The 24320-nt window shown below is 46.2% G+C and overlaps 1 protein-coding gene across 1 annotated transcript in view; it reads right to left on the bottom strand.

Annotated features, from left to right (window-relative positions):
- The window catches only part of HAAO (3-hydroxyanthranilate 3,4-dioxygenase), a 955259-nt gene that overhangs the window by 151230 nt on the left and 779709 nt on the right, over window positions 1–24320 (bottom strand). The window contains exon 6 of the mRNA XM_078649691.1: window positions 18397–18440. Coding sequence (XP_078505817.1) covers window positions 18397–18440 — 44 coding nt within the window. The remainder of the gene's footprint in view (window positions 1–18396; window positions 18441–24320) is intronic.

The raw sequence follows: 24320 nt of genomic DNA, 5'->3' as shown, positions 1-24320 counted from the left end.
CGGTTCAGAGTCCCCAGACGCCCCTTAACAGCCCTGTTGTGCCTAGATAGCAGGAAGCTGCAGTACAGGTGGCCATCATTCTCGGCATACCTCCAAATGAGGTAAGTTGTTCCTGGGGTCTAGATGCTCCGGGACGGGGAAGTTGAAGTTGCTGCTCTTACTCTCCATGGGTCACGGCCCTTAGTGTCTTCTCAGCTACCTGTGAGGACAGGGTGACAGCCCTCTTCCTCCCACATGACCTCTAATGCCTTACATACAGGTAGACTCACAGCAGAATATACAGGGCAATAACCCTTACTCTTCAACGTGGCTCCCACTTCGTAAGGGGGTCACAGATTTTGGCACATGGGCTGGCAGCCCGATCAGTGTGATACAAAAGGGGATGATGGACGGAGCGTTTGAGCAAATCAAACACTCACCCCCAGTCAACTGATCTGGGTTTAATCCATCACCATTCTTTAGCCCACTCAGCCACCTCATTTCAGACATGGCTATATGCAAATCAGTCTGACCCTGTGCCTCATGGGAACAGTCCAGCCCAAACTGCCAAGCCATGTCTTCCATGTACCGGAAACAAGCATCCTGGGACCGGTTTCGGATTCATAATCCTCATCAGCCAGGCTATCTTGAATCCAGTGGCCAAGTGAGCAAGGGACTCACGTCTGAGCATACCCTGCCACACTTAGGGCGAACAAAGCGATACAAAAGGGGATGATGGACGGAGCGTTTGAGCAAATCAAACACTCACCCCCAGTCAACTGATCTGGGTTTAATCCATCACCATTCTTTAGCCCACTCAGCCACCTCATTTCAGACATGGCTATATGCAAATCAGTCTGACCCTGTGCCTCATGGGAACAGTCCAGCCCAAACTGCCAAGCCATGTCTTCCATGTACCGGAAACAAGCATCCTGGGACCGGTTTCGGATTCATAATCCTCATCAGCCAGGCTATCTTGAATCCAGTGGCCAAGTGAGCAAGGGACTCACGTCTGAGCATACCCTGCCACACTTAGGGCGAACAAAGCGATACAAAAGGGGATGATGGACGGAGCGTTTGAGCAAATCAAACACTCACCCCCAGTCAACTGATCTGGGTTTAATCCATCACCATTCTTTAGCCCACTCAGTCACCCCATTTCAGACATGGCTATATGCAAATCAGTCTGACCCTGTGCCTCATGGGAACAGTCCAGCCCGAACTGCCAAGCCATGTCTTCCATGGACCGGAAACAAGCATCCTGGGACCGGTTTCGGATTCATAATCCTCATCAGCCAGGCTATCTTGAATCCAGTGGCCAAGTGAGCAAGGGACTCACGTCTGAGCATACCCTGCCACACTTAGGGCGAACAAAGCGATACAAAAGGGGATGATGGACGGAGCGTTTGAGCAAATCAAACACTCACCCCCAGTCAACTGATCTGGGTTTAATCCATCACCATTCTTTAGCCCACTCAACCACCCCATTTCAGACATGGCTATATGCAAATCAGTCTGACCCTGTTCCTCATGGGAACAGTCCAGCCCGAACTGCCAAGCCATGTCTTCCATGGACCGGAAACAATCATCCTGGGACCGGTTTCGGATTCATAATCCTCATCAGCCAGGCTATCTTGAATCCAGTGGCCAAGTGAGCAAGGGACTCACGTCTGAGCATACCCTGCCACACTTAGGGCGAACAAAGCGATACAAAAGGGGATGATGGACGGAGCGTTTGAGCAAATCAAACACTCACCCCCAGTCAACTGATCTGGGTTTCATCCATCACCATTCTTTAGCCCACTCAGCCACCCCATTTCAGACATGGCTTTATGCAAATCAGTCTGACCCTGTGCCTCATGGGAACAGTCCAGCCCGCACTGCCAAGCCATGTCTTCCATGGACCGGAAACAAGCATCCTGGGACCGGTTTCGGATTCATATTCCTCATCAGCCAGGCTATCTTGAATCCAGTGGCCAAGTGAGCAAGGGACTCACGTCTGAGCATACCCTGCCACACTTAGGGCGAACAAAGCGATACAAAAGGGGATGATGGGCGGAGCGTTTGAGCAAATCAAACACTCACCCCCAGTCAACTGATCTGGGTTTAATCCATCACCATTCTTTAGCCCACTCAGCCACCCCATTTCAGACATGGCTATATGCAAATCAGTCTGACCCTGTGCTTCATGGGAACAGTCCAGCCCGAACTGCCAAGTCATGTCTTCCATGGACCGGAAACAAGAATCCTGGGACCGGTTTCGGATTCATAATCCTCATCAGCCAGGCTATCTTGAATCCAGTGGCCAAGTGAGCAAGGGACTCACGTCTGAGCATACCCTGCCACACTTAGGGCGAACAAAGCGATACAAAAGGGGATGATGGACGGAGCGTTTGAGCAAATCAAACACTCACCCCCAGTCAACTGATCTGGGTTTAATCCATCACCATTCTTTAGCCCACTCAGCCACCCCATTTCAGACACGGCTATATGCAAATCAGTCTGACCCTGTGCCTCATGGGAACAGTCCAGCCCGATCTGCCAAGCCATGTCTTCCATGGACCGGAAACAAGCATCCTGGGACCGGTTTCGGATTCATAATCCTCATCAGCCAGGCTATCTTGAATCCAGTGGCCAAGTGAGCAAGGGACTCACGTCTGAGCATACCCTGCCACACTTAGGGCGAACAAAGCGATACAAAAGGGGATGATGGGCGGAGCGTTTGAGCAAATCAAACACTCACCCCCAGTCAACTGATCTGGGTTTAATCCATCACCATTCTTTAGCCCACTCAGCCACCCCATTTCAGACATGGCTATATGCAAATCAGTCTGACCCTGTGCTTCATGGGAACAGTCCAGCCCGAACTGCCAAGTCATGTCTTCCATGGACCGGAAACAAGAATCCTGGGACCGGTTTCGGATTCATAATCCTCATCAGCCAGGCTATCTTGAATCCAGTGGCCAAGTGAGCAAGGGACTCACGTCTGAGCATACCCTGCCACACTTAGGGCGAACAAAGCGATACAAAAGGGGATGATGGACGGAGCGTTTGAGCAAATCAAACACTCTCCCCCAGTCAACTGATCTGGGTTTAATCCATCACCATTCTTTAGCCCACTCAGCCACCCCATTTCAGACACGGCTATATGCAAATCAGTCTGACCCTGTGCCTCATGGGAACAGTCCAGCCCGATCTGCCAAGCCATGTCTTCCATGGACCGGAAACAAGCATCCTGGGACCGGTTTCGGATTCATAATCCTCATCAGCCAGGCTATCTTGAATCCAGTGGCCAAGTGAGCAAGGGACTCACGTCTGAGCATACCCTGCCACACTTAGGGCGAACAAAGCGATACAAAAGGGGATGATGGACGGAGCGTTTGAGCAAATCAAACACTCACCCCCAGTCAACTGATCTGGGTTTAATCCATCACCATTCTTTAGCCCACTCAGCCACCCCATTTCAGACATGGCTATATGCAAATAAGTCTGACCCTGTGCCTCATGGGAACAGTCCAGCCCGAACTGCCAAGCCATGTCTTCCATGGACCGGAAACAAGCATCCTGGGACCGGTTTCGGATTCATAATCCTCATCAGCCAGGCTATCTTGAATCCAGTGGCCAAGTGAGCAAGGGACTCACGTCTGAGCATACCCTGCCACACTTAGGGCGAACAAAGCGATACAAAAGGGGATGATGGACGGAGCGTTTGAGCAAATCAAACACTCACCCCCAGTCAACTGATCTGGGTTTAATCCATCACCATTCTTTAGCCCACTCAGCCACCCCATTTCAGACATGGCTATATGCAAATCAGTCTGACCCTGTGCCTCATGGGAACAGTCCAGCCCGAACTGCCAAGCCATGTCTTACATGGACCGGAAACAAGCATCCTGGGACCGGTTTCGGATTCATAATCCTCATCAGCCAGGCTATCTTGAATCCAGTGGCCAAGTGAGCAAGGGACTCACGTCTGAGCATACCCTGCCACACTTAGGGCGCACAAAGCGATACAAAAGGGGATGATGGGCGGAGCATTTGAGCAAATCAAACACTCACCCCCAGTCAACTGATCTGGGTTTAATCCATCACCATTCTTTAGCCCACTCAGCCACCCCATTTCAGACATGGCTATATGCAAATCCATCTGACCCTGTGCCTCATGGGAACAGTCCAGCCCGAACTGCCAAGCCATGTCTTCCATGGACCGAAAACAAGCATCCTGGGACTGGTTTCGGATTCATAATCCTCATCAGCCAGGCTATCTTGAATCCAGTGGCCAAGTGAGCAAGGGACTCACATGTGAGCATACCCTGCCACACTTAGGGCGAACAAAGCGATACAAAAGGGGATGATGGACGGAGCGTTTGAGCAAATCAAACACTCACCCCCAGTCAACTGATCTGGGTTTAATCCATCACCATTCTTTAGCCCACTCAGCCACCCCATTTCAGACACGGCTATATGCAAATCAGTCTGACCCTGTGCCTCATGGGAACAGTCCAGCCCGATCTGCCAAGCCATGTCTTCCATGGACCGGAAACAAGCATCCTGGGACCGGTTTCGGATTCATAATCCTCATCAGCCAGGCTATCTTGAATCCAGTGGCCAAGTGAGCAAGGGACTCACGTCTGAGCATACCCTGCCACACTTAGGGCGAACAAAGCGATACAAAAGGGGATGATGGACGGAGCGTTTGAGCAAATCAAACGCTCACCCCCAGTCAACTGATCTGGGTTTAATCCATCACCATTCTTTAGCCCACTCAGCCACCCCATTTCAGACATGGCTATATGCAAAGAAGTCTGACCCTGTGCCTCATGGGAACAGTCCAGCCCGAACTGCCAAGCCATGTCTTCCATGGACCGGAAACAAGCATCCAGGGACCGGTTTCGGATTCATAATCCTCATCAGCCAGGCTATCTTGAATCCAGTGGCCAAGTGAGCAAGGGACTCACGTCTGAGCATACCCTGCCACACTTAGGGCGAACAAAGCGATACAAAAGGGGATGATGGACGGAGCATTTGAGCAAATCAAACACTCACCCCCAGTCAACTGATCTGGGTTTAATCCATCACCATTCTTTAGCCCACTCAGCCACCCCATTTCAGACATGGCTATATGCAAATCAGTCTGACCCTGTGCCTCATGGGAACAGTCCAGCCCGAACTGCCAAGCCATGTCTTCCATGGACCGGAAACAAGCATCCTGGGACCGGTTTCGGATTCATAATCCTCATCAGCCAGGCTATCTTGAATCCAGTGGCCAAGTGAGCAAGGGACTCACGTCCGAGCATACCCTGCCACAGTTAGGGCGAACAAAGTGATACAAAAGCCCGATCAGTGTGGCAGTCCCAACGAACCAGACTCCCTCGAAATGATCTCCTTCACCTCACAGTCCTGGGTGAGATAGAAGCTGGTGCTACAGGGTCCAGGTGACTCTTTTTGATTCTCCTGGGTGATGTCCCCTCACCCAGCATGGGAGAGTAGTAGACCCTTAATCCCCAAGCCTGGGCACAACAGGCAGGACTTGTGCTGAGCTTCTCCAAGCTGATGTACACTTTCAGTTTGACAATTTGGAAATCTCAAACTCCTCTTTTTATTACTCATTTCCAGACACACTTGTAGTTAATGTTCTGGCAGTTGCACACTTTGGAGTGCTCACTCCTTTGTTGTGCTCTTCCTCCAGAGAGCAGTCTTTCACAGCAGGGCAGTCTCAAATCTTGCCCCCAAAACAGGCCAAGGGAGTGAATAGCGGTTCACACCTAGAGGTCAGCCTTTATGATATGTGCTTCAAAAGGGTACCAAAGGACTCAACCCTACTTCTTTTGTTTCTCCTATTAGCCCCATCTCCTTCTTTAGATGTGCCCAGAGCTCTTTGACAGCAACCTCCTTTCAGAATCAAAGAGCTCCTATTGAAGTGCACTGAAGAGCCTGGCTCTTCTTTCCTCTGGTGTGTGTCCTACCCAGTGCCTAGAAATGCAACAATTCACAATTCTGTTGGGAGTAAACATCCACCTCTCCCTGCATCTTCAGCAAGCCCTGGTTCTGCCAAAGTGGAACCCAGTGACTTCCGTGTATTGTGCTTTTTCACAAGCACACACACTCGACGGCACACACACACATTTTGATGCTCACAGGCTCCGCTGTACTGTACCTCTTCCAAGGCACACGTACATACTAGTGCGCTCATGCCACATTGTTAGAAATGGGGTAGTATGGTGCAGAGCGGGCGGGCCAAATTCCAGAGGACATATGCAGAGCATCCACGCAGTACACACAGGCGACACACAAGGCACACCACAAAAAGAGACCACACCAGATTAGATGAAAAGAATAACTTTTGTATTGTATAAAACATACAAGAGTAACCACATAGGTAACCACAGTAGTCTCTAGACTGCGCCAAGTGGCGCCAGGGCAATATATACAAAGGAGATTATTTACAGGGCAGGGCCAATCGGCTCACTGCCAGAACCATTACGCTAGGATAAAGAATAAATGAGAAAGGTAAGTCCATCAGTCTCAATGCTGCAATAAAGACATAAAGCATTAGCATTCGGCATAAGGTAGGAACCTGAAGCGTGAATCACAGTGACATAACACATTAGGCAGGAACATCTGCAGTAAACCCTCATAGCATGACTTTCACCTTAGGCATGGCTTCAGGCATAGCTCACATTAGTATGCACGTCAGCGCATTAGCAATGGTCTAAATCACCATCCTCGATGCCACATGAGGCAGAACTCATGAGGTAGAAACACAGTGTGCATACAACTGGGCATAGAAACTTCAGCACTGCCCACCTGGGAACATAGGCATCTCTCCCACCTACATCAACACATTTAACATGGGGCATTGAACATCTGCGCATGAAATGTCAACCCTATTCATGTGGGGCACTAACCCCGAATCTAAATCCCCCTGGGCCTACACATGTGAGCCTAGGGGCCTATTGTGCACAACAATCTTCAGTGTAGGGGCATCTACCTGTTTGTATAGACCCTGGGGCATAAAACACGATTGGCCAGTGTCAGACTCAATACCCCAACTTAGAGCAGGTCCAGCCCCAGCCCATCAGGCCCTCAGGGCAGGCTCCAGACGTCAGCTCCTAAGCCACCCCAATTTTACAATAACGCTGGGGCTCTGGCGCCACTGTGCAGCCTCAATGGGGTCTCTAAACTCACGCCGGCCACAAGCAGGGGGCAGCTGCCACTGTCAGACGGGCCAGCTGTGTACAGTAACCCAGGTCAGCATGGAGAACATGGAGGGGTCCCTCTTCAGAGGCTCTCACAGGACCAAGGCCCCACTCAGTGCAGTTCCCCTTGAGCCCCCACAACAAACACTGGCCCCGGGGGTGGGCACCGACCCTGTGCCCTGACACACCCGCCAACCAAGGGTGGACCCCGGGACTCTTCTTCTCTCTGCTGCAGGCTGGACGGCAGGCGCGGGGCTTTACTTTCCAACATGGGAGCCCTGCCAGCAGCAGCCCCTTCCTGGTGGCCTTCCTCGCTGTCGTCCGGGCTACCACTCCTCATCCGGGTCTGGAGCAGATCGGGGGCTCTCGCTCTCCTGGAGCTCCTCTCGGCGATGTATGGGCGTCTCCGGGTCATCTGGCTGCCTTCAGGCTCAGCAGCCAATCCGTGCGTGGCTCTCGCGGGGGCGCGGCAGCCTCCGCAGCTTCCAAAGGGGCCGGGCACGCGAGCCAATGAGGTGGCGGCTTCCGGTGGGCGCGGCCGCAGGAACAAATGGGGCCGCGCCTGCCACCAGACGCGGCCGATGACGTCGGCCTCGAGGAACGCTCCTGGGCCTACTGCGGCCTTTCCTTTACCGCAGCGAGACCCTCCCAGGCTCCGGGGGCCGCCGCGGGGATCCTCAGTGGCTCCTCTTCGTTTCCCAGCGCTGTGAGGCCCGCGCAGCTTCCCTCACATCTCCTGGTCCGCGGCGGTGATCGGGGGTTACACAGCGCTTCTTCAGGCAGAGCGTTTACTCTCAGGTACCCGGGCAGCGGCGGTGATCTTGAGCAGTTCCAATGGTGGTGAAGTGCGGGGTAGGTTCCTGCCTAGTTTTGATATGCGCAAAGTGCCACTATTATGCGGGGTGGGCACCCGCTCATCAATTATGCATGAAGCGGGTAGGCACCCGCTATATTGGTAATGGAGAGAGGCTGCACAAACGCGGGGTGGGCACCCGCAATGGCGGCAATAACGCAGGGTAGGCTCCCGCAGCGCTTCACAATAAGACAGTTCCTTTTTTACCACACAGCGCTTAGGGGATCCCAGCGCTTTAATAGCACAGTATAGGGGGCACAGTTCTCTCAATACAGTGCTGTAGGCCTCAGTTCCTCTTCACTGGCACTTTAAGTATGGTGCTTCCAAGGCGCTAGGGCAGGAGGCAGTCAACTGAAGTATAGCGCCCACCAAATATAGCGCTCACGAGGCGCTAGGTTCCACCGGCAGACTCAGGGACAACAGGTTGCGCTCCTCACCTCCTTCTAGGTGCAGTCAAAGGTGCTCCTTAACAGTCAGATCAAGCGCTCTTCTCTTCCAGGCACTAGGGAGCAGTCAGGGCCCAGGTGTAGCGCTCACGAGGCGCTAGGGCAGGAGAGCAGGCAGGCAGTGCTAGGCCAGGTCAGCAGCCAGTGAGTACTCATTAGTACAGGACAGCAGCTCCTCAGAACCATCATCCCCTGTAACGTGGCACTCCTCCTAGTACCGAAACAAAACAGAAGGGGGAGGATAGAGGTTCCTAAAGAATAGAATCTACCTCCTATCAACCTTCGTATAAACAATGGGATTTTATCCTATGAATCTTATTTTTTCAATTTTTTAATTCTTTTGTGATGAGTGAAAAGGGCTTGTCTCTGGAGATGTTAGAGAGAAGCACTGTGTTTTTAAAATACCCCTCACACACAATGAGTCCCATAGTGACATGCTTCATCATAGGGGTCTTCCCGTCCCTCTACGGGGCAGGGTGTGCTACGACCTACGACTACGCGGGAGCACTTTATTTGTGAAAAGACTATGAGTTTTGGTGAATATTGTGAGAGTGATAGGGAAAGTGAGGGTTGTGCAGGATAAAAGGAGAATTAAAAATGTCCTGGCTAGTGGAAAAAATAGACTGCATTCAGTTCCCTAGCTGGAAACCTTAAAAGGGGAAATTAAGTGGGGCGTAAAATTTCTACTCCCTATTTGGTCGACATGTTCCGAACGCAGTCCCCACTGCGTTTCTCATCAGGACCTATATACACTCTGGTGCAAGGGTGCCTGCATTGGTGCTAAGTTGTAAAACTCAGTGCCATTGCAGGGGGAAACGCGAGGCTGCACCATATCCTTGATAATATGGTGCAGGCTTGCGTTTCCGAAGTGGCGGAGAGAGGCGTTAAGCCGAGAAGGTTAACACCTCTCTCCGCCACTTCCTAGCTAATATGCCCCATAGTATGCTGCCACCACCATGCTCGCGCTACTTAACTCCAGCTCCGAGCAAGGCTACTGTTCATGGATCAGCAAATTTATGGGCACTCATAAATTGCAGCAAGCATGGATGGAAATATATACTTGTGGTGCTTTGGCCTGGGTTTCTGTAGGTGTTGTCAATGCAGTCTGAGGGATTTTTATAGGCGTAGATAGCATTCTTGAGCCCGATGGGCTGGTAGGTTAAGGCAGTAGCCTTACACATCCTGAGGGTAATGCTTTGGGTGGCCCTCCCATTCTAAGCAGACCGCAGTCTGTGAGACAGGCTTAGGTCACTGCACACATGGGGGATCCATGTTCGCTAATGAGCATAAATCATTACCAAGGATCCAAATATCACTGTATCTGGGGCACTCCGTGCAGGGGAACAACTCCATCACCATGCAAGGGCCTTTTCCATCCCAACACCAGGATTTTGGCTTCCATTTTAGGCCCTCATTTTGTAAAGTATTTGTGCACCTAGTAAGAGCTTATTTATTTAAAGAATGGACCTTAGAGACATGAAATCCAGGATCTAATTTCCAAGTCTCAGGATTGGTTGAATTTTACATTCCTAAAGTGGATGCCGCCAATATAGTGGCATGGCCAAATTGGCAAGTTTAGGTTGTTGTTATGAGTGTTCCTGTTGTGGCAAACTGCAAGAGCAGGCAAACATCCACAAACTTGGAGATTTTTGTGTCTTTACATAAATCATGGAGACAGTGTCCTACCATGGAAACCCATACAAAGTTATTCCTGTCAATGAAAGGAATAAGTGAGTCTTTGGGTCAGTTTGTGGAGGGAGCGCCACCATCTTTAATGGTGGTTAATCAATCAATCTGGATTTGTAAACCACTGCTATTATCACCCGTGATGGTATCCAGGCACTGGTGGTTGCTGCTGCTGGGTGTATATTAGTCGAACAGTCAGGTCTTCAGACCATTTCTAAATTCCTGCAGGGAGGTGAGTTCCGGAGTGGGAGGCCTTTCCAAGCCTAGGTGGCCAGATAGGAGCAGGAGAGGCCACCACTTCTGCTTTGGCAGAGGCGGGTAGTGTGGGCTAGGGAGAGGGAGGCAGAGCGCAGTTGTCTGAGGGGTTGGTGGAAGTTCAACATGTGGTTGATGTAGGCTGGTCCTTGGTTGTGCAGAGCCCTGTAGGCGTGGGTTAGCATCTTGAATGGGCACCTTTTGTGGATGAAGAGCCAGCGACGTGCTCTGAGGTGAGTGATGATGTTGGTCTGCCTTAGGAGGTTGAGGACGAGCCTTGCAGCTTAGTTCTGAATGGTTTGAAGTCTGTTTAGCAGCTGTGAGGTGACACCCACATAGAATGTGTTTCCGTAGTCAAGGCAGTTGGTGAGGAGGGCTTGGGTGACGGTGCATCTGGTGTCAGTGGGGAGCCACTTGAAGATTTTCCAGAGCATGCAGAAAGTGAGAAAGCAGGCTCATGATACTGCTCTTTTTTTTTCAAAGCTTAGTTTGCTGTCTAGTGTGATACCTAGGATCCTGGCATGTTCTGTGAGTGTACGTGAAGTTCCCAGCTGTACTGGCCACTAAGAGTCATCCCACATGGATGTGTTGCTCCCAAAGACGAGTACCTCCGTTCTGTCAGAGTTGAGGTTGAGTCGGTTGTTTTGCATCCAGCTGGCGACACTGGTCAGGTGGAAGTTGGCCTTAGTGTTAGCTGGGTTTTTGGATAGGGAGAGGATGAGCTAGCTGAGTGTCATCCGCGTATGATATGATGTTGATACCATATGCCCAGAGGGGCCATATAGGTGTTGAACAGGGTAGAGTTTAGTAAGGACCCTTTGGGGACGCCGCAGATGATGTCCTTTAGGCCGAGGTGTAGGGCAGACGCTCTGTGTTCTTCTGGTGAGGAAGGATGAGATCTATTTGAGGACTTCTCCTTGGATCCCCATCTGGTGGAATCTTTTTAGGAGGGTGTAGTGGAATACGGTGTTGAAGGCAGCCGAAAGGTCAAGGAGGATCAGGACTGCGGCTTCTCCTTGTTCAAAGGAGCTCTGACGTAATCCGGGGCTGTGATTAAGGTGGTTTCTGTGCTGTGATTTGCACACTATTCAGATTGGGATGGGTCCATTATGTTGCTGTTTTCTAGGTGGTTGGTGAGTTGGGGATTGATAGCTTTTTCCAGAACTTTGGCAAGAAAAGGGAGCAGAGAGATGGGCCGGTAGTTCCTGAGCTCTTCCAGGTCTGTGGATGGATTTTTGAGAAGTAGTTTAACTCCCGAATGGTTCCATTCCTTTAGGACGGTGGTAGAAGAGATGAAGGAGTTGAAGATGGTGGTGAGTTTTATGCTGATGGTGCTGTTCCCCAGGTTAAACCTGTGGTGGGGGCAAGGGTCCCTCAGTGCTCCTGAGTGGACGGAGCCCATGATGGTGGAGGTAATCTGGGTGATGAGTTGGTCCCAGGTTGTAATCCTAGGTTTTGAGTGGGGGTCGGTGAATTTGTGGAGGCTGTGGATGCTGGCAATGGGTAGTTGGGGGTCGAAGTGTTTGTAGATTGTGACCATTTTGCTGTGAAAGAATGGGAAATCAGTTTCTCCACTAGGAAAGATATTGTCATGGGGGACAAAAAAAGGTATTAGAGGTGTTATTACTAAGATATGTTCAGTAGCCTCATTAGAAACATTGATTTCTCAATATCAACTCTATTTTACACCCATGGAAGTTTGGGGCAACTTTAGTTAAAAACTATGGCCTAGAGGGAGAAGAACAGTTAGGGCCTAAGATAGGCTAAACTTTTCCAACCATGGAGTATCTTCCTAATTCATCTGTGATGACATGCAATCTTTTTATTTGTTGTTTTGGTGTTCTGAGGCAAACGGTTTGGGGATGGATAATAGGGTGTGACGCGGTGGCCTGAATGTGTCCTCATCACCTATTCATCCTTGAGAGCATCCAAGAGAGGCCACTGTGCATGGTTCAGCAAATTAATAGGCACTCATAATTTGGAGCAGGCATGGAGTGCTCCTGGCTGGAAATATATACTTGTGGTGCCCAGGACTGGGTTTCTGGCGGTGTTGTCAGAGCAGTCTGAGGAATATTTTTTCAGGTCTGCCTAGATGGCATTCTTGGGTTCGATGGGCTGGTAGTTGTTGAGCAACCATGACCAAGGAATGATTGCCTATTTGGTGGTCAAGTCCAGGCAGGGCGTGTGGGGTGAAGCAACCAAGATTTAGCCATGGAATGCACCATATCTGATAAAGAGTGAGTTTCTTGGGTAATGGCTGTGCAGTGGTCAAGCAACCCTGATCTGGGTATTTAAGTCTATTTGGAGGTTGAAAACTGGACATGTAGTGTGAGCAACTTTAAAACTGGCCATGTAGTGTGAGCTACATTGCAGGCAATACTCCTTCCAAGCACACATGTGAACTGTTCAATGCATTGTCTGTGATTGCCAGGACTGTCCATCACACAGGTCTTTCAGTGTCTGTGGTCCATGCACCTAAAGCTCTCATTGAGTTTTCTCAGAATTTCAACTGCAGTAGTTATGTCACTCCAGGAAGAGATCTAGTTCAAGTTGTGCCCGCTAATGATCTTCTTTCTACGTAAATAGATAACTTGCTAATTTATAGAGATGGTAATGTAGGGTTCCTAATGCTAAATTTGCAGGCTCTCAAAGTCTTATGAGATCTCATTGTTATTGGGAAGTAATCTAGGATCTGCTAAACTCTAAAAAAAGCTTTATTTGCAAAACAGTGGTCTTAGGCTAGGAGGAAGAAGGAGAGAAAGGAGCGTGGTGCATGGCAGTTCTCAGGTAAATCCAATAGTCCAGGTGCTGCACTACAACACCTGGACTATCAATCCTTACAAATGCATTGATATGCGTGCGCCAATCCGAGTTTAGCATGTAAAACCGAGTTTTGCTGCAAGGCTTGGTTGTGTGGTGGTTTGACCCCATGTATGAATTTAGGAATAACTGAGACGGAATTAGTCACACGTTCAATACAAAAGTTGCTAGACTGTTTTATGGAAATACTAGATTGTCGTGCAAGACTTTGAAAGAACAGAAAGACTTTGAATTCATAGATAATGGCATTTGGCAAAAACACCGTGACTTCTGAACAGAACCCTTGGCACTGGGGCTACATAGAGGGAACACAGTTGGATGTGGTGCCGTTTTTTTAGTAGAGTGGGGTTTTGCTGATTAGTGGATTAGTACCCTTCTGTTTCTTTCCTCATTCAGACACGGCTCATCAATTTGTGACAATCCTGAATTGTTGAGGGCCTGTTACAGGTACAGAAGGCATGTAGAATTAGGCCTGGATATAGTGAAGACACATAGGTTATGTACTGTAACGCAGAACAACTTTGAAAGCTTGTTTCATCCAGTGTAAAACTTGTCCGAGAATCTCAGTAGCAGATATGGCCATAAGGCAGTAGTGGCACCCAAGTCTTGCATTTCAAGCTAGGGGAGGATTAGAGGATGACATGGATTACAGCGTTCTCTCTTCCTGTGCACCCTCTCTTCCCTAGTCAGCCATATTGTTAATTTTTCATCTCTACTACCTTACTGCCAAAGAAGATGGATTTCACAGGGGGTCATATCAAGCCATCCAGTGGCTGTTTTACGAAGGTGACTGGCTCTTATGCTTCCAGGTGGGCCTCGTAGGCCTCCCAGTGGTGGTGTAGAGTGAATTTGGGAACAACACAATACAATCATGTCTTAATAATAAAGATGGGTATCTCCAGCTGGAGTTGAGGGTACATTGTAGAGCACGGTATAGTAACACTAAAATAATAATCCAAAGGTACTTTCACAGTAACTCAATATATTTCAAATCTTAAAACCACAAACAAATACACTACATATGCAAATGGCTATGCATGGCAACATAGTAGTAAAACCAGGGTCTCTGGGTATGCACACTATAAAACAATTCATGAGCACCAAATAATTCGGAGCATAAAAGCAATCCTCAAAACGAAAAGCAAAATAGAACAACAATGCAATTAGAGACATGTTGGTAATATTAAGCAATACTGGCAAACAAATAACGGTCGATGTGCTGTAAAATGAAAGATCACTCCCCTCTGACAATATTAAGCTACTTTGTTAAGATTCAGTAATATTTACTTATTTACTGTTCTCTACCCTCCTGTTCTCAAACTTCTAAAACAATGCAGACACAAAGCAGATTAACTGTAAACCATTATACAGTCTACCTGTTAACCTGCATTGCAAAATGGCAGTGTTTCAGTGTTCGAAAATGTATGAATTTCGTGCAGAGAGGTAAATCTGCGGCCTGGATTTAGTGTTGGTGTCACTGTCTGCTCAGGTGGACCAACCTTGGTGTTGAATTGGGCGGACCACTGTTATCAGAAATGTTATGCCCGCAGACACTAAGGCCTTCTGTAAGGCCACTCAAACCTCTGTTCTTCCAGCTAGCTAGCAGGACACACAGGCCTCTCGTTCTAATTAGCTGACAGATAAACTAGGTATTGATCACTGCACCACCTCAAGGTTCTGCCAAAGTAGAAAACAATATAAATTGGAGCAGACAAGGAGTGCACACTCTGGGATTAATCGCCCCTCTAGTCACCCTCACTTGAAAAGGTAATTTCATGGGTAAGCCCCCCAGTCTCTGGCTTGGGGTAGAGATGGATTCATGCTGCTGGTTCCTCATCTCTGAGCTTCTTGGGCTAGGTGGGAGCTTCTGAGCTGACAATGTCATCAGCAGACCAGGCCAGCAGATTTTCAGCATGAATATTCAGGATTGTTTATAGTTAGAAGGAGACGGACAGGCCGACATGGGTCCATGTGCAAAGATGTTCAACAATCTAGTGGGAAGTTCCAATTTATATGTTCAGGTTTAGGTTGTTGGGCATGCTAATCCCAGGCAGTGCATTCTCCAACTTGAAAGAGTTCTGTGAATCCGATTGGATCACAATTTACTTCCTTTATGGGAAGTCTGAGATGTTCCTTCCCTCACGCACACACACTTGAGACACAAACACACAAATGTTACGACTACACCCGCCACCACTGGCACTGCTGAACAAGGTTTGAGTGTCGGCGTCAGCTCAACGCCTTCTGATTCTGGGAAATCAGTTAACCCCATGACTAAAAAAACATAATGTGACCATGTGTAATGTAACTGGTGCTCCTGTAAAGCTCACCAATACATTTTGGTCGAATTTGTTTGAATATATGATGATACAACGAATTCCGTTGCAACGCATGCCTTTACCACGCATGCGTTACAACGGAATTCGTTTACCACAGATAAACTTTTCCTCGAATAATTGCGTGGTGACGTCATACGTCGTTAAGAGAAAACGGCATTTTTTTTCCGATTTCTCTTAAACGACGCTGACGCCGACGTGACTTATGGTAAGTTGTTTTATTTGGGGGGGAGCCCCCCCCAAGCCCCCCTTTTTTTCTTTTTACCTTTACCACATATGCCTTTACTACAAACATCGTAGTAAAGGTATGCGTGGTAAAGGCATTAGTGGTAACCACGCATGCGTTGTACTGCATGCGTGGTTAAAGATTTCGGGGAAACGGCTTCGTTGTAAAGGCCGTTTCCCATGGCGAAGCTAACCTGCAGCATCACATGATATTTCGAAACTGCCATCCACTGCACAGCGTTGCCATTGCACCTCAATCCTGCCAGGGGTACTTCCTGTCACAGCCATATTCCGCCCCCCCCCTCCCCCCCCCCGGCTACCTATGCCAATGGGACTGTATCTTGAGCAATACTCTCTCTTACTGGTGCAGTAGGAGGCAAAAATGATTGCTTTTTGTTAATTTGTTTAAGAAATAGTGCTGAAAAATGCACCATTTAACTTTTTTTTCACAGTAAGAGAATGCTCCTGTATAACACTCTGCAACAGCACCCTCGCTTGCTCAGGTAAATTGATGGTTTAGTCTTATGCACCATCACTTTCAAAGTGCACCAGCTGCCAGTGAGCAGGGAGAGGGGCGTGTACAACAAAGCAAAGGAACTAGTTGAAGGAAAGAGAGAGAGAGAGAGAGAGTGACGAGAGAGAGAGAGAGAGAGAGAGAGAGAGAATGAGAATGAATACGCTGTCGGCAGACAGTCTGCAGTGGATACGGGTGTCACACATAGCATGAGGACACCTGACAGCTATGCAGATTGAGAGTAAAGACTTTTGTTTGACAAAAAGAACAAGGCAATTCCCAGCTGCAGGAGTCAGGCGAGTGCCCCAATCGCAAGCATGAGTATCAAAAATAAAGGCGTTCTACAAGATCTAGACCAGGCACAGGAAAGTGAAGCGTATGTGCCTTAAAGGCAACACCAGTCTCAGAAATTAGGGGCCTAGTAGTCTGGAAGGGATTTACAGTAGGGGGTTGAGAATATTAACACCTGAGGATAGGCGAGGGGCCTACCCCATCCATTATAGATTATCACACTTTGGTGATACAGTTATAAAGTTTAGAGAGATACTCAAAAGGATGAGGAAACAAATTGGAGAAATAATTTCAGAAATTAGGAATAAAGGAGGAAGTGCAGACAGGGTAAAATAACTGTCTATCCTGTGACTTTACCTATCTATGCATGATGGGAATGAGAGAAGACATGCAATTGGAGTCCATTTTGAAAATGGTTTAAAATGATTCTGATGGACCACTACATGTGCACGCCGCCATTCTTGGTTCATTGGAATGCATTGCCAGTATGCAGTGTGCTTCTATGTCGATCACAGATATCTAAACCAGTCACAGAAAATCAAAATTCGTCATAGTTCATAAAGGAATACCATCCGCAGATAGTCATCTTCTAGGCAGGTTTTGATGCAGTTTCCTCAAAAAGGAAATTATCCACGTCTCCTGTTTGTTTCACACCATACTTCAACCTGGGTCTTTGTCTACTATTGTGGGTTCTTGCAGCCACTACAAAAACGTTTCTACTTCTTAAGTAAGAATCCTCTCCACCAGTTCAAATTTAGTGAAAATTTAAATTCATTTTATTTTCAACTTTTCATTAAAAACAATATTTCCGTGCATAATTCCCCGTTTATTTGTTCAAGTCAGACTTAAACTTGAGAATGGATATTCGTCATAGGTTGAGAAATTATGTGGTGGTGTAAACTAGTAACCCTTACAGACGCCAGAATTAGTCATTTAAGTGATTGATTAACACGGCTTGTATTTCCATTGTGGAGCATTCCTGTGACACCCTGCAAGAAAGATCGTGTGGTGGTTTTGGCAGGGAATGCTTTTGGAATGAACTGAATAGAACTAAATATTTAAAATGTTGGCCGGAAATATTGTTTATAAAATAAAGCAAAAATAAAATGAATGTGAATTTTTGGCACATTTTATAAGTTGTCTACAATTAAGGCTTAGTTCAGGAGAAGAATTACTGGATTCCTGTAGTCATTAGCTTTTGCTACATTACTATTCATTTTTATACTTACAATAATCATTAAAAACATTGCATACATTAGAGGACATTTTCAGCCTTTGCTAAGAGGAATTGCTTGGTCTCTCATCTTCGGGAGACCAAAACCTGTTCTGTAGTCCAGGTGTTAATACATGCTGAATGTCCACAAAGTTAGCAATTGGATACATTCATACACTATGGAAGAAAATCAATTACAATGGAAGCTGTCGATAAAAGCCAGGGCCCCAGTTTCTACTAGCAATACCTTAAGCACTAGACATGCGCTCCTGAGTCTAGTTAAGCAACATTCCCAATAAAAGACATTGGTGATGGTCTGCACCTATGGAGTACTAGTTCTACGCATGTGGACATGATACTTTCTCAAGCTATATCTTATTCTGGCATTCTGTAGGCATGCACCTGTACGGGTGAGGCAACGTATATAGACTTTGAAATAGTATTTTACCACATTACAGCACCATACAGTATTAATTTAGATTCACTGTGTCTCACCTCAGGGTCAAATGGATGCAAATTCCTGCAAATTAATACGCACTTTAACTAGGTGGAAATGTATAAGCAATGCAATGACATTACCTGGATTTGGCTTTCCGGTTTTATGCTGCTCTGAGATGAAAAACCTTAAATGACACAAAATGTAAAGTCAAACGAAAATGTGGACTGGGTCTAATACAGTTTGTCCTACCCACAACGTTTATGCAACACTAATACATGAAATGCACATGACTAATCATCAGGGTTCTAAGCTCCAGGGATTACAAGTAGGAAAATGTAAATCTATGTACCTTCTTCAGTAAAGTGATTAGTAAAACAGGCTGTAGCCTTGAGATGAAATTCATATAGCAAATATATAGTATGCCATTTATTAATCTTAATGATTGGTGCTCGGAGAGGAATTTAAGCATCTTACATGACGCATAGACTTCTGCCACTGCACCAGTACATTACATTGGTGTCGCAGATTAAAGATGTACATGCACTCATGTTATGGTCAGGTACTGCTGTAAGGTGCAGTATCACATCACATCACATTACATCTCTTCACTTCATATCATATCATACATATATCAAATAAAAAAAAACAAGCTTTATTCGGTATATAAATATATAACCATGAAAGCATACTACATATGTCAAAAAAGCAATCATCATAATCATTTGGGGAGAATAAAATATTGTGATAGATTTACACAGGAGGATATTTCATCATAAGTATACACAACTGTATCCTAAAAAACTTTCAAAAAAATACACAGAGTGGATTGTACAGAGCTTCACTGAACACAATAAAATACAAACACATTTAAAAACTCAAGTCAATAGCAGCACGATATTTATAAAAGCATTGAGTCAAAAATGTGTAACAAATGATTTATAGGGAAAATTCAAGCTAATCAGATTCATAATATAGCAATTCCAGATAAGTGAGATCCTTTCTTAGTTTAATTGCCACCTGGGTAAAGAGGATCACTGCATTACATATCGATGAGTTTTCCAAATTGCAAACATGATAAAAAGCAGATTATAAAAATACAATTTGTTTGATATAAAAAGGGATCTTAAAAACCATTTTCTGATGTCCCTGTAAAAGTTACAAAAAAAGTATAAAATGCAAAGTACTCTGGGGGCTTGTACCATCGCACAGGCACTTAGGTAAATCTCGACTCCACTTTCCCATCTCTGGGAATGCTACTTGAAAGTGGAGTGTACCCAGCCTTAATCTCGTCAAAGAAAATCTGTGCTGTAAGTTTCTAGTAAAAATGAGATATGGTTGTATGCCAAAGAGAAGTGGTCCTTCGCAGTATGATTTAATGCCTGATTTTGTACTAAGTTCAATTAGCCTCTCAGTTTCTCTGCATTTCAGGAATCTCCTCTTGAGCTCGATCTTACCATAAATCTGTATACTCACAGGACCTTTAAAATGAGATACCATATTGCACTCAGCCATAAGGCTACAAATGTAATGCAGCCAGGGTATGTTTCTATGGTGGTCTAATGTGAGGCAATCTAAAATTATTTCTTTCGTGAAATGAGCTTCCTCTTTAGTGAAGATTCGGTGCCACAATACAAGGGCCGCTACGCTAATCGAGTCACTTATATATGGTGTGTCTAGCTCCTTATGAACTATATAAATCGATGTCGAACTAGGCACAGATAAAACCCGTCTCAGGAATTTATTTTCAAGAGTTTGTAATGGGGAGATATCTGCCATACCCCAGAGTGCTCCTACGTAGCACACCCCTGTAATGCATTGGCTCCCATATAGCTTTAATATTTCACGTATGGGCTTATTCCCTATTTTCTCAGAAAATCTGAGAATCGCCTCACTAGATCTCAGGAACTTAAGTTTACAATGATTTGCAGCCCATGGTCCCTTGCCATTATAAAGTAACCCCAGATACGAAAAAGTAGATGTTCTTCCAATTTTGCTACCCCCAACATAGTGATTTCTATTTTTCGATTTTGTTTTCCCACTTGTCATAACCAATGTTTTGCCCAAATTTATTTTTAGGTTCTTTTCAGTTATGTTGGATGTAAAATTTTCGATCAAAAGTTGGAGGCCATTTGCAGTCCTAGATATTAGGACTGCATCATCTGCATATAATAAAACAGGGGTGACACGTTTACCAATAACAGGGGCATCAGCTGGCAAGCTCTGTAAAAGAAAATCGATACCATTGATATAAAGGGAAAATAAAAGGGGGCAAGGACACAGCCTTGTCTAATTCCTCTAGTAACCCTAAAGTGCGGGGTGCATTCCCCTTTCTGGCCATAGCATATTTTTGAAGTTAGATGGGCGTATAACAGTGAGAGAAAGTGTGTTATATCACCAGGTGCGCCCATCTCTGCTAAGGTTTGCCACAATTTGGCATGGTTTACCAGGTCGACGAACCAGAGATGGAGTGATCCAAACCCTGTGTATATTTCCCTATGAGCAACTCTAAATTTACACGTTGCTCCACCGTTCCAATACCCCTTCTGAATCCATACTGGGCGTCTGTTAAGATATTATTCTCTTTTAACCGGCATTCCAATCTGGCCAGAAGGACTCTACCCATAAGTTTAGAAGTAGAATCCAGAAGGGAGTTTGGTCGGTAACATTTTGCACACCCTCATATATCAAATCAATAATACTAAAGCCCTAAGATGGAAAAGTTGTAGAAGCAGCTTCTGCAAGGAGCAGGCAACGGTGGGAGAATTTTCCCTCCAGCTTCATTCCTAGTACATTTCAGTGGAATTAATGACTACTTCCCACCAGATCTGAGAAATCTGCTAGAACAATATGAGTATCTCTTTTATGTATAGAGCGGCTTTGTCAAAAAAGGTTTGTACATTCAGATCAATTAATCGATCAGTACTTCTAAGTGCGGCTACTCACGTGTGAGGCTCTCAAGGCACGGGGGCTGCAGGTCCGGCTGGGAGATGCAGTTCAGTCGAAGAGCCAGGTCTTGAGATTGGGTTAGCGACTGGGATAGCCTGAGGTGGAGAGGCAGGGTGTTCCAGGGTTTGGCGGTGAGGAACGAAAAGGATATTCCACTGGTCTGGGTCTTGTGGATCTGAGGGATGGTGGCAAGGGGTAGTTGGGAGGAGCAGAGGTGTCTGGTTGGTACATGGAATGAGAGGTGGTGGTTCAGGTATGCTGGTCTGGAGTCATGGTGAGCTTTGTAGGCATATGTAAAGAGCTTAAAGGTGACTCTTTTTTTGACTGGAAGCCAGTGGAGTTCTCGTAGGTGTTAGGAGATGTGGCTGCGACGGGGGATGTTGAGGTCCAGTCTGGCTGCAGCGTTTTGAACGTTCTGTAGTTTCCTGAGGAGTTTCTGGGTGATGCCTGCACAAAGTGCGTTGCCGTAATCGAGGCTGCTGCTGATGAGTGCATGGCCGACTGTCTTTCTGGCCTCAGTGGGGAACCATCGGAAGGTCTTTCATAGCAGACGTAGAGTGTGGAAGCATGATGTGGGGATGGCGGTGATCTGGCAGTTCATGGTGAGCAATGAGTTCAGTATGATGCCGAGTTTATGGTCCGTGGTGTCTGGGGGGGTACTAACATGATGAGCCACCAGGGGCCTACCCAAACAGAAGTGTTGGGCCCCAGGATGAGGATTTCAGTCTTGTCCGATTTGAGCTTGAGGCAGCTGTCTCTCATCCAGGTGGCGACGTCCTTTATACCGTCATGGAAGTTGTTTCTGACAATTGTGGCCTCGTTGGTGAGGGAGAGGATCAGCTGGGAGTCTTAGGTAAGGTTTTCAACATAATCCTAGGGGCTACTAGAAACCGCCAGAGACTACAGCAGGCCTCAGAAATATGCAAGGGGTTGGGAATATTAAGAAGTGCTCTCACAGCAGACGTCTGTAGAACTTGCAGCTTTTTAAAATTGGTTTGCAAAGTACCAGCTAACAGAAAATTACTGTTATCCTTTTTGGAGCAGAATATTTGCTCTTGCAATTGTAAGCCTGTTTAGTTTTTAATAAGAGCTTAATCTGGTAATTTGAAAAATGTATTATCTGTTTGACTTGTCCATCCATTGCCACCTGTTCATCAAAAACTACTGCTATGTTTATACTTTGTGCTTTATTACCATCTCCGACAAAGCAACAAGAAACAAACAATATTCAACTTTGTTAAGTTTCAGCCAGTGATCAGTACCAATCAGTAAAAATTCAGTTTGTTAGGCATTCCGAACTTGCTGGTTTGCCTTAATCCACATCTGAAAAACCTCAATACTCTTGTTAAATTCTGCCATAGATAAGACCTCCTGAGTATCATTTTTATAGCGGTAAAAACTTACATGAATATTAGTCAGACATTCATGCAAGGGTTGTGCATATACATGAAAGTGAAGTGAGAGTCATTGTAGTGTAGTTCCTATATTCCCAATAGGCGCTGCGCATTGGAATAATATATTCAGCAGTGTAGACGTAGGACTGAGGTTAACTAGGTCTCTACTGACTATATTAGACTTAAGGTTTGCCAGCTAGCTCAGCGGTCACTAGAAACTTTCTCGAATAAACGAGGAGGAGTTTAACCTCCCTGGATAGACAAGAAGGGATTAGCTTCTGACAACCATAAAACATGACAACTTTGCTCTCCCTGAATAAGAGTGTATCTCTAGAGTCGTGTGAAAACAATAGACAGCTATTTCACTCAGTCAAATGTGCGTACTTAGTTTCACCAGAATGCAGAGAAAAGAGAGACGGGCGTTTTCAATAAAAGGTGTTATTTATTGAGCAGTCTTCTTCCTCATACAAGAGAAATGAATTGCCACGATTGTAATGCTCATGGTAAAGTAAAGTGGGAAACAACCTTTACAACGCAACTTTTACAATGCACTACCATTACAACGCAACTTTTACAACGTAAAATCCATTACAACGCATGTTTTTACAATGCAGTAATTACAACGCATGACACTACATCGCACACCACTACAACACATGTCATTACAACTCAGTTATTACAACGCATACCATTACAGCGCATAAAATTACCACCCAACACTTACCCTACTGTTGCACCCCCTGGAGTAAGAATAGTAATTTTTACCCCTACACTATCCAAAACCTACCCTACTGTTGCACCCCCTGGAGTTAGAATAGTAATTTTTACCCCTACACTATCCAATACTTACCTTACATGCAATGTAATGTAATGCGTTGTAATGGTATGCATTGTAAATGTAGTATGCGTTGTAATGGAATGCGTTGTAAAGGTACTTTTAAAGTATTCGTTTTAATGGCATGCGTTGTAATGGTGTGCGTTGTAGTGGATGTTGCGGTGTAAAAATTGCATTGTAAAGGTAGGCGTTGTAAAAGTATGCGTTGTAACGTCATACATCCAAGTAAAGTGCGTACAGTAAAAGGAGGATTATAAAATAATACTGTAAAAGCATTGATATGGTTTCTTAGCCATATGATACTTTAAAATAGATAAAATATATACATACATATATACATTGACTAATCGTACTCAACTGGTGCTTCTAAATACGCCTACCCCGGTGTACCTGACCTAAGCCTGATACGTGGGAAGGAGTAAGTAAGTAGCCGTTTAAGTTAAGCTTGTTTTGCCAAGAATATGACTCAAGAATTCTCTGTAAGGGTTTAGTCAGTTCCGTACCTGGGTAATAGAAAGCAGGAGGTCTGGTATCTCTCTCAGGACTCGATATCCCAGCAACCCGCAAGGGTAGGCTGGAAACGCCGGAGCTGGATTTCTCGGCAGGATAAAAGACAGCGTCTTTCTCAGCGCGTCAAAGAGGAGGGGCAGCTTCCGTGGGCTCTCGCATCAGCTGGGCTCTCGGGCAAGTAGATAGCTGCTCTGCTCCAGAATCACCACCGTGTGTTTGCTTAAGGCAACGTTGGTATATTTATACCTGAAAGGTGCCTGGGTTTGACGTAAGGTTGGAGATAAGACGTCAATAAAGATGTCACTAAGAACTGGCCGTTCTTACAGTGCTTTACAGGAGTTCTAGGACGAAATCAAAACAAAAGCAAGGGGGATTTCCC

Source organism: Lissotriton helveticus, chromosome 6 (genome assembly GCF_964261635.1).
Source record: "Lissotriton helveticus chromosome 6, aLisHel1.1, whole genome shotgun sequence".
NCBI lineage: Eukaryota > Metazoa > Chordata > Amphibia > Caudata > Salamandridae > Lissotriton > Lissotriton helveticus.
This window is presented reverse-complemented; position numbering and strand designations above follow the sequence as displayed.